Here is a 13,901-nt window from a genome sequence, read left to right on the forward strand (position 1 = left end):
TTAATATTATGCAGAGGTCATTGGAAGCGATGCTTGGAGGACTGGCGGCACGGATAACGTGACTGAGTTGGTGGCGGATCAAGTGTTTTGTGTTTTGCGGACGGACCCCACATGAGTTGGTGAGAGCCTAAAATGAGGTATTGCTCTCGTGAAACAAATGCTTACCAGATAGAGAGCTGTGATTAACTTTCTTTTTTGGCAGACAAAACTCTGGAGGAAGCCAAGAAGAAATGGAGCCTTTTCAGGAAAAAGCCCACTGGCGGGAAGAGACTTACTAAAGCAGCAATGAAACGGCAGATGATGAAGGCAAAGAAGCTGCTGATTAAAATGTAAATTGGGATTTTATTTTTATTTTTAAGAAATCTATTTAAAAAGTGAGATGTTGCAACATGAATGAACACAGCTGGGGGCAAGATGGTGGGAGGGAATACAGGTGTCATCAATGGACCTTCCACTCCCTGTAATAGACTGTGCTGCTGACATCTGTGTGTTAATGGTGGCTGGTGCCCTTTGGGATGGGTAGAGCCAGGAGGCCAACAGTAGGTGGCGCCAGAGCCAATTTGAGGCAAAGCTACGCAGTGGCTGGAACTGTCAATTGTGGTTCTCTCAGTTTCGCATTTTCCTAGTCATGAATTCAGTTGTCCACATTTCTGCAGCAATCTGCAACATTTAGCTTTTTTAAAAAAAGAAATCCTTGTGAAAATTCATCAGCGTTTTAGTGCAAATTTCCCATTAAATAATTTTGTATTCAGTGTTGACATAGGAAGACATTTTCCCAGGCAGTGTTCCCTAATATAATGCATTTTGCGTGTGTGTGGTATTCATGAGTATACACATTTTTATTTATACACTTCCCCTTGTATATGTGCACTTCGGTTGGAGAACTACATTTCAAAATTTGGAGTAGTGTGACTTTCCAAGGACAGCCGCGCTTCGGTTCACATATTGGTTGAGGAAGTGTAATGGGGCTTTCCACCCGCCACCTGGTGCCTGCAAAATTGGCTCAGGGGGTGGGAGAGCCCCCAGATCAAGGAATGAAGGGAAGAGTGGAGGGGGGATTGTTCTATCTGCAAAGCTGCAATGTCCGCACAGATGAATGATTGGAACAGCACAATGTTAAATTCCACGTAGTTGGTTATATTTAAAAGGCTATCTTTCGGTACTCTGTGAATGTTGTTGTTGTTTAGTTGTTTAGTCGTGTCCGACTCTTCGTGACCCCATGGACCAGATCACGCCAGGCACTCCTGTCTTCCACTGCCTCCCGCAGTTTGGTCAAACTCATGCTGGTAGCGTCAAGAACACTGTCCAACCATCTCGTCCTCTGTCATCCCCTTCTCCTTGTGCCCTCCATCTTTCCCAACATCAGGGTCTTTTCCAGGAGTCTTCTCTTCTCATGAGGTGGCCAAAGTATTGGAGCCTCAGCTTCAGGATCTGTCCTTCCAGTGAGCACTCAGGGCTGATTTCCTTCAGAATGGATAGGTTTGATCTTCTTGCAGTCCATGGGACTCTCAAGAGTCTCTGTGAATACGAGTATTTAAAGACGAAGCAGGTCCAAAAAGTTTGTGAAAGTGCTTGACATGCTTTCTCTTGGGAATGTTTGTGACTAAAGGATTCTCCTTTCAGCCCTAGAGCTTTATGGGTGTGTGACACTGCGGTCACAGCAACAACGCTGTACTTCTAAAGCCCGCTCATAGCACTTTAAGAGTCACGACTTCACCTCAATGCAGTTTGTTAAGGACTCCCTTAACAAGATGCATTTCTGAAGATTTTTGCCTGGTGCGGGGAGCCCTTAAAGTGGTAGAAGAGAGATTTTAAAAGTATGGTATGGATGTGACCAGGTTCTTATGAGCTGCGGTGGATGATTCACGAATACAGCCGAACTCTTTGTTGCTAGACATGTGGCATACATTCCACTGACCTTTCAGAAAGTAAGCGACCCTTTTGAAAAACATGACTCTCCTTTTCAACTGGACTGACCTAGATAAATTTTCACTTGCAGCGCTCTTCAGATATACCGACCCATAAGGCAATTCTTCTACGACATTATTCATCCAGAATGCAGCCTAATCTGTGACGTATATGCTCTCATGTTCCTGGTTGATGTGATTAATTTTATTATTGTCATCTTCGGCTACTGGGCTTTCGGTGTAAGTATTAGCTCGCCTTGCTAATTACCTAAGCAACAGGTGCCTTGAATGTTTGCCAGTTGGCTTGAAACCACTCCTTCACAATGCCTGATGTGTAGGAGTTATTTGTTGTATTCATTTATTTAATAAAATTTACACGCCACTTGATTGTAATTTTTTTTTAAAAAAACAAACAAACCTCAAAGCAGTTTACCAAAAGATAAAGCCATAAAATCAAGAAAGATTTGCAGCAATAGTTTAAAACATACAGAAAGTCAAAATTCACATCATTTTTTTCCTAGGTAGGCTTGTCTAAACAAGAATGTTTTTAACAGGTGCTAAATAAAGTGAAGGTGCCTTCTCAATATCAATAGGCAAGGATTTCCAAAGTTTCTTTAGCTGCCACACTAAAGTTCTGTGATGGTTCGTACTCAAAAGCACTTTGTTATTGCTTTGCATGTTCCAGAACCAAGGAGGTATTTGACACCAGATGCTTAAGGAGGCTTGAATCTGTTCTGCTAATCTGTTTGGAAGTGTGGAAGCTATAGTGGGGTAGGAGAGCGGAAAATGATGCCAATATATTTCACATCTGCCAAGCAATGTGCCCCTTTGGTTTCAGATAGTACATGGGTAAGGTAAAGGTAAAGGGACCCCTGACCATTAGGTCCAGTCATAACCGACTCTGAGGTTGCGGCGCTCATCTCGCTTTACTGGCCGAGGGAGCCAGTGTACAGCTTCCGGATCATGTGGCCAGCATGACTAAGCCGCTTCTGGCGAACCAGAGCAGCGCACAGAAATGCCGTTTACCTTCCCGCTGGAGTGGTACCAATTTATCTACTTGCACTTTGACGTGCTTTCGAACTGCTAGGTTGGCAGGAGCAGGGACCAAGCAACGGGAGCTCACCCCATTGGGGGGATTCGAACCGCCGACCTTCTGATTGGCAAGTCCTCGGCTCTGTGGTTTAACCCAGTCTAAAAAGCCTGGGACACAAATTTTCATGGCCCTCTAGTGGCTATGGGGACTCATTTACTAGAAGTGATGTACCGTATTTTTCGCTCTATAACACGCACCCGACCATAATACGCACGTAGTTTTTAGAGGAGGAAAATCCGTAGGCATGCCACCCGTAGGCATTTCCTCCATAACACGCACAGACATTTCCCCTTACTTTCTAGGAGGAAAAAAGTGAGTGTTATGGTGCAAAAAATACGGTATTTAGCGATAACTCTAGAAATGTATATACATACAGTCATACCTTGGAAGTCAAACAGCTTAGTTCCCAAACGTTTTGGCTCCTGAACCTCGAAAACCCAGAAGTGACTGTTCCGGTTTGCAAACTATTTTTGAAAGCCATACGTCCAGTCGGGCTTCCGCGGCTTCTGATTGGCTGCAGGAGCTTCCTGCAGCCAATCAGAAGTCGTGCTTCGGTTTTCTAACGTTTTGGAAGTCGAACGGACTTCCAGAACGGATTCTTTTCAACTTCCAAGGTACAACTGTACTTGATTCTGACCAAACTAAGCCTCCTGATGTATATTCTTCCCTTGACGTTGTGGTTATGACTTGCTTCTGTTTTAGTTATGTCCTGTAAGTATTGGACAAGAAAAAGGAGGATTTTTTAAAATTTCACAACTTTGTTGTAGTAGCAAAGTAGTTTATAGATTAACTAAATAATAATAGCTATGTAGAGTTGATCTGCCCATAGACTCTGACTGGAAGCCTAGGCTTGCTCCTTTTCTTCACACCCACATGTTATCAACAAATGCTTCTAATTTGTTTCAGAAACACTCAGCTGCCGCCGACATCACAGAGTCCCTTTCAGAAGACCAGGTGCCTGAAGCTTTCCTGGTGATGCTGTTGGTGCAGTTTGGGACGATGATAGTTGACCGTGCCATCTACCTGAGAAAGAGCATGTTTGGGAAATGTGTTTTTCAGGTGTTACTTGTCTTTGGCATCCATTTTTGGATGTTCTTCATCTTGCCTGGAGTAACGGAAAGGTATGACAATGAAATATGCCAGAGAATTCCAACAAAAACAGAAACTAGAGGGGAAATCGCTGATTATAGAATCATAGAGTTGTAGAGTTGGAACGGGCCCGGAGGGTCATGCAAGAATCTCAACTAAAGCATCCATGTTTGCTTATTTGTCCCATGTCCAGATCAGAAAAATGAGATCAGAATTCACTGCTATTGCTGCTTTCATTTCACAAATGATATGTAGGTAATTTCATCCCCACCCCCTATTTGTATTGCATTTCCTTTGAACTGCAATGAATGTGTTGGTGCTTAGTCCTCCCCCTTCACACATAGACACACACACAGCTGATGTTTACTACTTTTTCAAGATGTCTCTGCATGCTCAGCCTAGACTGCAATCGGGAATGCTGGAGAGTTCTGCTGGAAAGAGAAATGGGAGTAGAATTTGGCACAATTTGCATATTTGGCCAAGATCAGGGATGGAAATCGTGTGATCAAATATAAGTGGTATTGGCCATTGTTCTGTTTTTATAGCCTGTGTACGTTACCAAAGTTACTGCATTATTTTCTGCATTGTTTTTGATGTTTCCTTTACATATGCATTGAAAAAAAGTATGCAATCAATTACATTTTGGCCATAGCGGATAGCAAGGTGCATAAGGTAGGTTTCAGCGGAAGCCGAACTGTAGCAGAACGGAAGCAGCGCCGACTGCAGCAAGCACAGCATGGGGTGGAAATCTCTTCCTCTTCCTCCTTACATCCCTGCTGCGTTTGGCTGCGGAGTTCAAAGAGGGCCATGCTCTAAAAAACGTTTCTTCTAAACTAGTCATAGTTGTTAAAGAGGGAGATTGGAACATCTCTCTTGTTTACTTGCAGGAGGTTTAACAGGAATCCGGTGGCTCAGCTGTGGTATTTGGTCAAGTGTGTCTATTTTGGTTTGTCGGCTTATCAGATCAAATGCGGTTACCCCGAACGGGTCTTGGGCAATGTTCTGACTAAGAGCTACAATTGCATAAACCTCTTCTTATTCCAAGGGTAAGCAGCACTTTTATAAAGGAGGGCAGAGAAACCTAATAATATCCCCATGAAACGCAAGCCATTATGTTAACAAGCCAATCACAAAAGCAAGAAAGAACGGCTGACGGGGGGGGAAAGGGTGGGTGGGTGGAAATCTCCAGGTGCTTGAAGGAAGATTTATTGCAGGCCTGTGCTGGAACAAATAATTCCTCAGGGGTTCTATAAATATAGAAATAACATACATAGGAAACGGAATAGTAAGGTAAAAGAGGTCCTTACAGTCTTACACTGAGTGACTGTGAAACAAAATTATCAATTTACTATTTTGTGTAAGAAATTTTATTATTATTATTATTATTATTATTATTATTATTATTATTATTATTTTATTATATTAGTTGCTTTTTTGTCACAGCCCCTCAAATAAACACAAACATACAATAAACTAACATTTATAAAAATCAAAAAAGCAATTCTTTTTTTTAGGAAAAAACTAGATTGAAACATCTCACCCACGTCAAAAGGCCATAGCCTGACGAAGTAGGAATGTTTTTGCCTGGTGCCTAAAATTATGTAGTGGTAAAAATTAGGAAAAAACCTTTTCATTGTAATAATTGTTACAAGTTTTTTTTAGAGAAATGTAACCAGCTCAGAGGGCAGGAAGGCAGCAGGCAGATGCTGGCTTGAGATACCTCCTGAAGTTGTGTGTTCCAGCAGCTGCTTGGCTGTAAACATTATTGAGTGGCCTTAGGCAAGTTGGGATTCCTCCATGTAGCCTTCATAGAAGAGGCTGGAATGAGAAGTGTGAAGCAGTTTGCACACTGGAAAGGAGGGGAGCAGGTTGTGTATCACACACACACACACACACACACACACACACACACACACACACAGAAAAATATCTGCCAAGTGTTTCCATGTACAGCATCTGCCTGGTGCCTCTAATCTTGGAGGTGGCATATAGCCATGCTTACTAGTCTCTACCGATATCCTTGCCCTCCACAAGTTGGCCTGAACCCGTTAGAGCCCCTCTCTCAGTTTGGCCGTCACTAGGCTACAGCAGATGCACAATGGTCTTAATCGCCCCATCGACTAGGACACAGTTGGGATTTTATGCAATTGCAAAGGGTTTCCCTGACTTCTGAAGTGGGTATAATATGTAGGGGGAAGCGTCGTGCTCCTTCCCGGATAGTTTGTCAACTTTGGGCTCCCACCCTGCACTCGGATCTCACCTGTGGCTCCTAGAAGCTGTCGGTGTGCCGTAGCGGCCACACCCCGGGAAACGGCTTTGACTGGCTGGCTGAACCAGGTGAGGGTAGCGAATGAGTCACAAATCCTCAGTGAGTTAGGGTAGGGGCAAAGACAAAGCTCTGGTGGATTAAGTGGACAAGACGAAGAGTGGGTCCAACGGTCAAGGAGGTGGTTTCTGCATGTGCTGTGGAGGGAAGAGAGGGGCAGATGGGGCTCATCAACCTGGGAAGGTAGTCCTTCTGGAGAAGGAAAACTCTGGTCCTTAACCTCTGCTACCTTCTGAGATACCTTCAGGAGAAGAAGTAAACCCTTCAGGAATCCAGAGTGGAGTCCCTAAGACAGTTGGATGGTTCCTTGTATGTTGGGTTGGTCTCTCACATGACACCTGCTACTCGTCTGTCGTTATTCCAACCCAACACTTGTACACCACCTTCTGGCAACTTCTGCAGCCAAGCTGGTTTCAGTCCCAGAGAGGTCACTTCAGTGCTGCTAAGACAGCAAAAGCAATGCAGGAGGCAGCAGTTATGAGTTACTGGTCTCTGCAGCCACAACAGGTGCTGTGATTCCCCAGCGATTTGACTTCACATTCCATTGTCTCTCGAGACAGACGGATGCCAACAAAAGGGCACCAGAGTTTGAGAATTTGTACCACTCTTACAATACTGGGAAAGCCTTTTTTTGTAGACAGGTTTTGACTGTTTTGGGTCCTTATTGCCCCATTAACCAGCCACTGTTCTCCTCCTCTGTGCAGCTTTCGTCTCATACCGTTTTTGACAGAACTGAGGGCTGCCATGGATTGGGTTTGGACCGACACCACACTCAGCCTCTCCAGCTGGATCTGTGTGGAGGATATCTATGCTAACATTTTCATCCTGAAATGTTGGAGAGAATCTGAGAAAGTGAGTCCTGTTGCTTAAGGGTTGCCATTAGCCCCGCCAATCAAGATGACTCCGGGTGGTCTATCAGGAGCAATGACTGGGGCGAATTTCTCTTGTCTGGCTGCACAAGTCAACAAGTTTAAGTGTGCCTTACTCTGTGGCCTACATTTCTCTGCTCATATTTTGAAAATGCACGTGGCCCACAATAACTCCCTCTCACAAAAACACTTGTAAAAGGACATTGAATGTGAGCCAGCCCAAGCCAAAGAGAAATGCTTTTGCCTGGCACCTAAAGCTATGAGGCAAGGTGAGCTGACCTCCTCAGGCAGCAAGATCCAAAGGCTCAGGACATCCCAGTGTAGATAATTATTTCCCCCTTGTTCCTGGTGAAGATTATCCCTCCCTCCCTCTTCCTTGGTGGGGAGGGAGGTGTTAGGAGCCAGTGTGGTGTAGTGGTTAAGAGCGGTAGACTTGTAATCTGGTGAACCGGGTTCGCGTCTCCACATGCAGCTGCTGGGTGACCTTGGGCTAGTCGCACTTCTCTGAAGTCTCTCAGCCCCACTCACCTCACAGAGTGTTTGTTGTGGGGGAGGAAGGGAAAGGAGCTTGTTAGCCACTTTGAGACTCCTTCGGGTAGTGTTAAAGCGGGATATCAAATCTAAACTCTTCTTCTTCTTATTTTGTGGTTTGCCTCAAGCGCCAAAAGGTTGGCCCTGAGTGGAATATATGTAGGGTAGTCAAATATAGGCAAATTAAGCAAATGCGTGAATTCTGTTTTTCAGAATGCTGAGTTTGTCCTACCTTGATGCACAGATTGGGGGTTTTTTTTAAAAAAATTATCAGCGGAGTATACACACAGCTTTGTTCCCGTTCTCCGTTTTGCAGAAATACCCCCAGCCTCCTGGGCAGAAGAAGAAATTGCTTGTGAAATATGGGATGGGAGGCTTCATCGTCTTTGTGCTCATCTGCATTGTGTGGTTCCCTCTGCTTCTTATGTCACTGGTCAAATCAGTGGCGGGAGTAACTAACCAGCCTCTGGGCGTCTCTGTCAAAATTACCATCAGCGGTTATGAGGTAGGTCTGCAGAGGTGGAGGGTCAATTTATAATTAAGATTGAGGATAAGTATTTTCAATGAGTACTGGAACATTTCCACCATCCAAAGCTGTTGCTTTAACACAACAAAAAACAGGGTGGAGTTATAGCTCAATGATCCTTAACGTCTCCAGTTAAAGGGTTGTGTCTAACAGTGCCATTCTGCTTGTAGGGACGTGGGTGACTCTGTGGTCTAAACCACTGAGCCTCTTGGGCTTGCCGATCAGAAGGTCGGTGGTTCAAATCCCCATGATGGGGTGAGCTCCCATTGCTCTGTCCCAGCTTCTGCCAACCTAGCAGCTCGAAAGCACGCCAGTGCAAGTAGATAAATAGGGAAGGTAAACGACGTTTCTGTGCACTAAGGGTTCCGTCACGGTGTCCCATTGCAGCAGAAGCCGTTTAGTCATGCTGGCCACATGGCCTGGAAAGCTGTCTGTGGACAAACAGCAGCTCCCTCGGCCTAAAAGCGAGATGAGTGCCACAACCCCATAATCACTTTTGACTGGACTTAACCGTCCAGGGGTCCTTTATCTTTTACCTTTTAGTTCATAGCAAGTGTCAACGCCAACCAACCTGGTTCTTCCCTAATCCGGAGCTGCCAAGCACCCTCTTCTCCTTCAGATTCCTGTAGGAAATGCCCACTTTATTTCCCATTGGAACTCCCATTCTTTCAGAGTCACATGCTATTATCCTCTGGGCTCACCTATGGATCTATTGGGAGCCAGTATGGTGTAGTGGTTAAGAGCGGTAGTCTCGTTATCTGGGGAACCGGGTTCGCGTCTCCGCTCCTCCACATGCAGCTGCTGGGTGACCTTGGGCTAGTCACACTTCTCTGAAGTCTCTCAGCCCCACTCACCTCACAGAGTGTTTGTTGTGGGGGAGGAAGGGAAAGGAGAATGTTAGCTGCTTTGAGACTCCTGAAGGGGAGTGAAAGGCGGGATATCAAATCCAAACTCCTCCTCCTCTTCTTGTGTTGCTGTGTGATGCTTCCAAGTGATTGTTCTGCTGATGCTGCTGTGAACAGTGCTGCTACAGAGTTTGAATTATGGTTGCTGAAATGCAACTAATCCAGAGCTGTGGAGCTTGTGGGCTGGTTAGCATCAGCCTATGACTAGTGTGTAAAACCCACCTTTGGGTCTGAACCAGCTAAGGTGTGATGAGGTACGTCTGTATAGTGGAGCTGAGGTTTGTAACACAGGATTTCACCCTCTTTCTCCTAGTCTTTGTTTACCATGAGTGCTCAGCAGCAGAATCTGGTCCCTTTCACTCATGCGGCGTATAATGAACTCACCACTCAATATGCCCTCCATCCTGTAAGTATATTTTATTGTGCACAAGGAAACTCCTGCAGGAAAAATTGCCATCCTTTTCTCTTTCTCTCCAACAATAGCTGGTGAGACCCAGTTTGAATTAAAACTGGATTTGAATGGTATCTTTACTGGATTGCCAAAAGCAGGTTAGATAGGAATTTAGCTCAAGGGCGAAGAAGTTTCTCTGTCTTGCTTGGAACAACAGAAAAAACAAACAAAAAACATTTGTGTTTTCTCCAGTCTGCCATGCAATTTATAGTCAACTATAGCCCAGAGGACGTCATCGTTGCTAAAATAAAAGGCAATGCCAGCTTGCTGTGGAACATCAGCCCTGCAAGTCGGAAAGCTATGATTGCAGAACTCTCCAATTCCTCCGCAATCTACATCAACTTCCACTGGACTCTTCTCAGGTTTTTATCTTTTTAATATTACGTGTATTCTGTGTATGTGTGTACAACCACCACCACCCCTTGCAGGTTTTCCACTGGTATTTGGTTGGGTACAGTGAGAACAGAATGCTGGTTTAGATGAGCCATTGGCCTGATCCAGCAGGCTTTTCTTGTGTCCTTTCTCACTGGTGTGGAGTAGCGGCACCTCTCTTTTTTGCTGCCCATGGCTGCCACATTGTTGTTGTTGCTACTGAGGAACTAACTGAAACCTGCTCACACCCAACCCTCCAAGTCCCACCCTTTGCACTGCATCCTTTCTGCGACACTTTGTCAAGTAGATTTTCCAGAGGAAGCCATCTCTTGGCAAACCTGTTTTGTTGACCGTTTCGTAAGAGGCACATAGCGTAAGAGGAGAATCTCTCTCTTCCATAATGCCTCCCCTGAAGAACATCTAAATCTTCCCTTAACCTTTTCTTCCTATCCTTATCGAATCAGGAATGCCTCTCTCGTGAAGAATATTGAAGCATCCGGCCTACACACGATGCGCTATGAAGACAAGGAGATTCGGGAGCAAATCGTCGAAATGCTACGTGGGACCAGAACGGAAGGCGTGTTAGTGTTATGTTTTTCTCCTGATTCTTTTGGTGGCCATTAGCGCTTCCCCTGCTACTGTATGTGTCCCTCAGCATGTGGTATTCGGTGGAATATGGCTCCTGTATGTGGGGTCTCCACTTGGCTACCATACCATTAGACCTTCCTCCTCCATGGATTTGTATAATATCTTGGAAGCTGTGTGGGGTACATGTGAAAAATGAACATGTGTTGATCTGGAAAGGAGCAAGACCTTTAGCATTCACCAAGGTTTTGCTTTGCTTTCGTTCTGCTTTCCCCCACCCCCATTTTAGTCTGCTTCCTGGTGTCCTACCAAGGTATCTGAGAGCAGCTGGCGGAGCAGAAGCTAAAATGGCCCATCGGCTGCAAGTGGGTAAGTGGACAAAAGTGGAGGAAAATCCTGCCTGCTTGAAGATGAGAGGAGGCCAGAGCTGCAGAGTTTTGCTGTAGGAAGGCAAAGCCAAAAGATGCATGTTGTATCGTATGAGCAAAAAGCTGCTGTCTAATTGTTCCAGACATCTGGAAATGTGCTGTCTTTGGGTCAAACTAGCAAAAGGAGCACACAGGTGCTGTTTCCTCCCCTACACCCTCACCCCAAATTCTTTTCACTCAGCTGCCACTATCATGGCAAAAGCTCCAAACAGTCACCCAGACCGTCTTCGTTTCTCATGAATGCCTCTGAACCCATGCAGGGCCCAGAAGCGCTTTGGGGAATTAAAAATGGCAGGCGGGGCTGCTCTAATTGAAGCAAAGGGTTCTTTTTTTATAAAAAACAACAACAACCAAAAACCAAAGGTGTCAGAGACTACTGGCTAATGAGACTCTGCTGTTTTGGGGCCCAGGGGTTGTGGGGTTCCCTGGCTGGATATAAACTTCAGATGTGCGGTGGGTTCTGCACTCCTGATCCAAGTGCCTCTTTTGTTTTCAAAATTAGACGTCCATATAGCTGTTCTCTGTTTAGACCAAGGGTACCCGACGCCCCTCATCCTTGACCATTGGCCATTCTGGCTGGGGCTGATGGGAGCTGCAGAGCATCGTGTTGCCTACTCCTGGTTTAGACCCATGGATCTTCTGCTTTCATTGCTGATTCTTCACAATGTCTTGCTGAAGACTCAGAGAACACACTCCTCTAAAGCCAATGAACTACTCCTTAGCACTCTTTTGCCACTTCCACCTCAGTTTTGTGTGGCTAAAGTGGGGTTCCAGTTCTCCCTGGGGATTTTGAGTATGGCATTAGAAAGTGGAAGTGTTGGCAAGGACACTTGTTAAATGTTAGGGTAGGAGGAAGTGACCCCACTCCTCGCTCCCATTAGCCTGGAAGAGCCACAGCTCAGTGGTAGAGCATCTGTTCTGAATGCAGAAGGGACCCTCAGTTCAGGCTCAGGCACCTCCAGGTAGGTTTGCGTATTTCCCATCAGAAACCCTGGAGTGCCACTGCCAATCGTAGGCAATACTGAACCGGGTGGACAAATGGTTTGACTTGGTGTGGGGGCATCTTCCTGTGTTGCAGCTGTGCAAAGCACCCACAGCTCTGTGGGTTGTCCTGTGGGTTGGGAGAAAGGCAGGGGGCCCACGGTCAGCTCACCCCCACCCCATAATTCTCATTTCCGCAGCTCATTCCAATGCGCCAAAGGACGTAGACCGGATGGCCTTCTTCAGAAATATCACCATCGAACTGCAGCAGCTGCCTGCCAAGGAGTCCTTAAGCTATGTTCCCGAATGGTGGGTCGTGAAAGAGCAGAGGCCCGGCTGTTTGGGTAATGGATGCAGTAAGAATATGGAACTCTTCATCTTCAACGACAAGGTCAGCCCTCCTAGCCTGGGATTTCTGGCAGCTCATGGGTAAGGATGTCAAACTGGAACCTGTTATTTCTGGGGCAGCAATTTGAGATTTGGATTAAGGTGGAGGCTTGGGGAGACCTGAGAGAAACCTTTTTCCGCTGTGCTGCCTTGAAAAATACAGAACAGGCAGCCAATCGCTGGCTGGAATTCAGTATTGCACTGTTGAATGTTGTCAGTGCAAACACCTCAGCTTGCCACATAGAAGAGCCTTCCCTCTTCCTTCCACCCTTGCCAGTGTGCTGTTCTGGGGTTTTTTTCTGAACCCCCAGAATAAATTTCTGGGGTACACAAGGCAAGAAGAGGGGAAGAAAAGCTCATTACGCAAGTGGGAAGTCCTTGTGCAGGGCTTCGGCTGATAGGACTACTTGTGTCAATTTTGCCCATGGAGCACGAGACTCCTAAATCTCAGGGCCATGGGTTTGAGCCCTACATTGGGCTAAGCACTGCAAGGGGACTAGATGACCCCTGAGGTCCCTTCCAATTCTGAGAGTCTATGACACCCTGAACATCACCACCATCTCTCTCTCCCCGCTACAGGATTGTAGGCCTCTACATGTCTTTTGTTCTGGTCATCGGAAAGTTCATCCGAGAACTTTTCAACGGCATCTCGCGCTCCATCATGTTCGAAGAGCTGCCCAACGTGGACCGCATCCTGAAACTCTGCACGGATATCTTCCTGGCTAGGGAGGCCGGGGAGCTGGAGTTGGAGGAGCAGCTGTTTGCCAAGCTCATCTTCCTCTACAGATCTCCTGAAACAATGATTAAATGGACCAGGGAACCCAGGGAAGACTAAAGCCGGTGTGTGTGTGTGTGGAGTCACAACAATGCATTGTTTCGGAAGGGAAATGTTGAGTGGGGCGCAACTGCAACAGGACATGGCAGAAGATAGTGAATTAAGAGGTGTAGAGAGGACTGATTCGTTAGCTGCTCAATCTGATGCAAGGCAGAAGTGTAAGCTTTATATGTACGCTGTTTACTACCCTATGTACAAGAGCAGAGATTATGTTGCACATAGCACAGGACTCTAAAGCCACAGGGTGTGTGGTGTTTTTTTTTTTGGGGGGGGGGAGATTAGAAATCCTGACAATACTTTCAGCAATTTGCTTCCTTTCTCCACTCTGCAAATGTACCCTCATAAAATAAAAGTGCTGCATGCTGGGCATTCCTCTTCCTGTGAGATGACCACGTGGTTATGTGCATGTATGACAAGTTGGCTGCGGCAAGGAGCAGCGAATGGGATATGCTGCTCAGGCCCTGAAAATGAAGAATGCATGAACCGCCCATGCTACATCGAGCCACGGTTCTTGCCTAGTCCTGTGCCAAGCAAGATGCCCCATGGTAGCTGGAGAGGGCAAGCAGTCTCCCATGGCCTCCCATGAGAGCGCCATTGCCCAATTCCACATAGCTGC

General features: G+C 46.0%; 2 protein-coding genes across 2 annotated transcripts in view; one reads left to right on the plus strand and one right to left on the minus strand.

Moving 5' to 3' along the window:
* The window catches only part of EDN3 (endothelin 3), a 527,748-nt gene extending 525,275 nt beyond the window's left edge, over nucleotides 1–2,473 (minus strand). The window contains exon 1 of the mRNA XM_083507772.1: nucleotides 2,219–2,473. The gene's annotated coding sequence lies outside the window, so the exon portion shown is untranslated. The remainder of the gene's footprint in view (nucleotides 1–2,218) is intronic.
* Nucleotides 1–13,654, plus strand: part of LOC310708683 (piezo-type mechanosensitive ion channel component 2-like) — a 64,725-nt gene extending 51,071 nt beyond the window's left edge. The window contains exons 41-52 of the mRNA XM_083507295.1: nucleotides 203–329; nucleotides 2,000–2,147; nucleotides 3,907–4,121; nucleotides 4,977–5,135; nucleotides 7,120–7,267; nucleotides 8,132–8,320; nucleotides 9,560–9,652; nucleotides 9,890–10,059; nucleotides 10,534–10,650; nucleotides 10,944–11,023; nucleotides 12,264–12,492; nucleotides 13,030–13,654. Coding sequence (XP_083363421.1) covers nucleotides 203–329; nucleotides 2,000–2,147; nucleotides 3,907–4,121; nucleotides 4,977–5,135; nucleotides 7,120–7,267; nucleotides 8,132–8,320; nucleotides 9,560–9,652; nucleotides 9,890–10,059; nucleotides 10,534–10,650; nucleotides 10,944–11,023; nucleotides 12,264–12,492; nucleotides 13,030–13,285 — 1,931 coding nt within the window. The 3' untranslated portion in view covers nucleotides 13,286–13,654. The remainder of the gene's footprint in view (nucleotides 1–202; nucleotides 330–1,999; nucleotides 2,148–3,906; nucleotides 4,122–4,976; nucleotides 5,136–7,119; nucleotides 7,268–8,131; nucleotides 8,321–9,559; nucleotides 9,653–9,889; nucleotides 10,060–10,533; nucleotides 10,651–10,943; nucleotides 11,024–12,263; nucleotides 12,493–13,029) is intronic.
* The last annotated feature ends 247 nt before the right edge of the window (nucleotides 13,655–13,901 follow it).

This window comes from Podarcis liolepis, assembly GCF_965112155.1.
Source record: "Podarcis liolepis genome assembly, chromosome: 6".
In the NCBI taxonomy this organism is placed as follows: domain Eukaryota; kingdom Metazoa; phylum Chordata; class Lepidosauria; order Squamata; family Lacertidae; genus Podarcis; species Podarcis liolepis.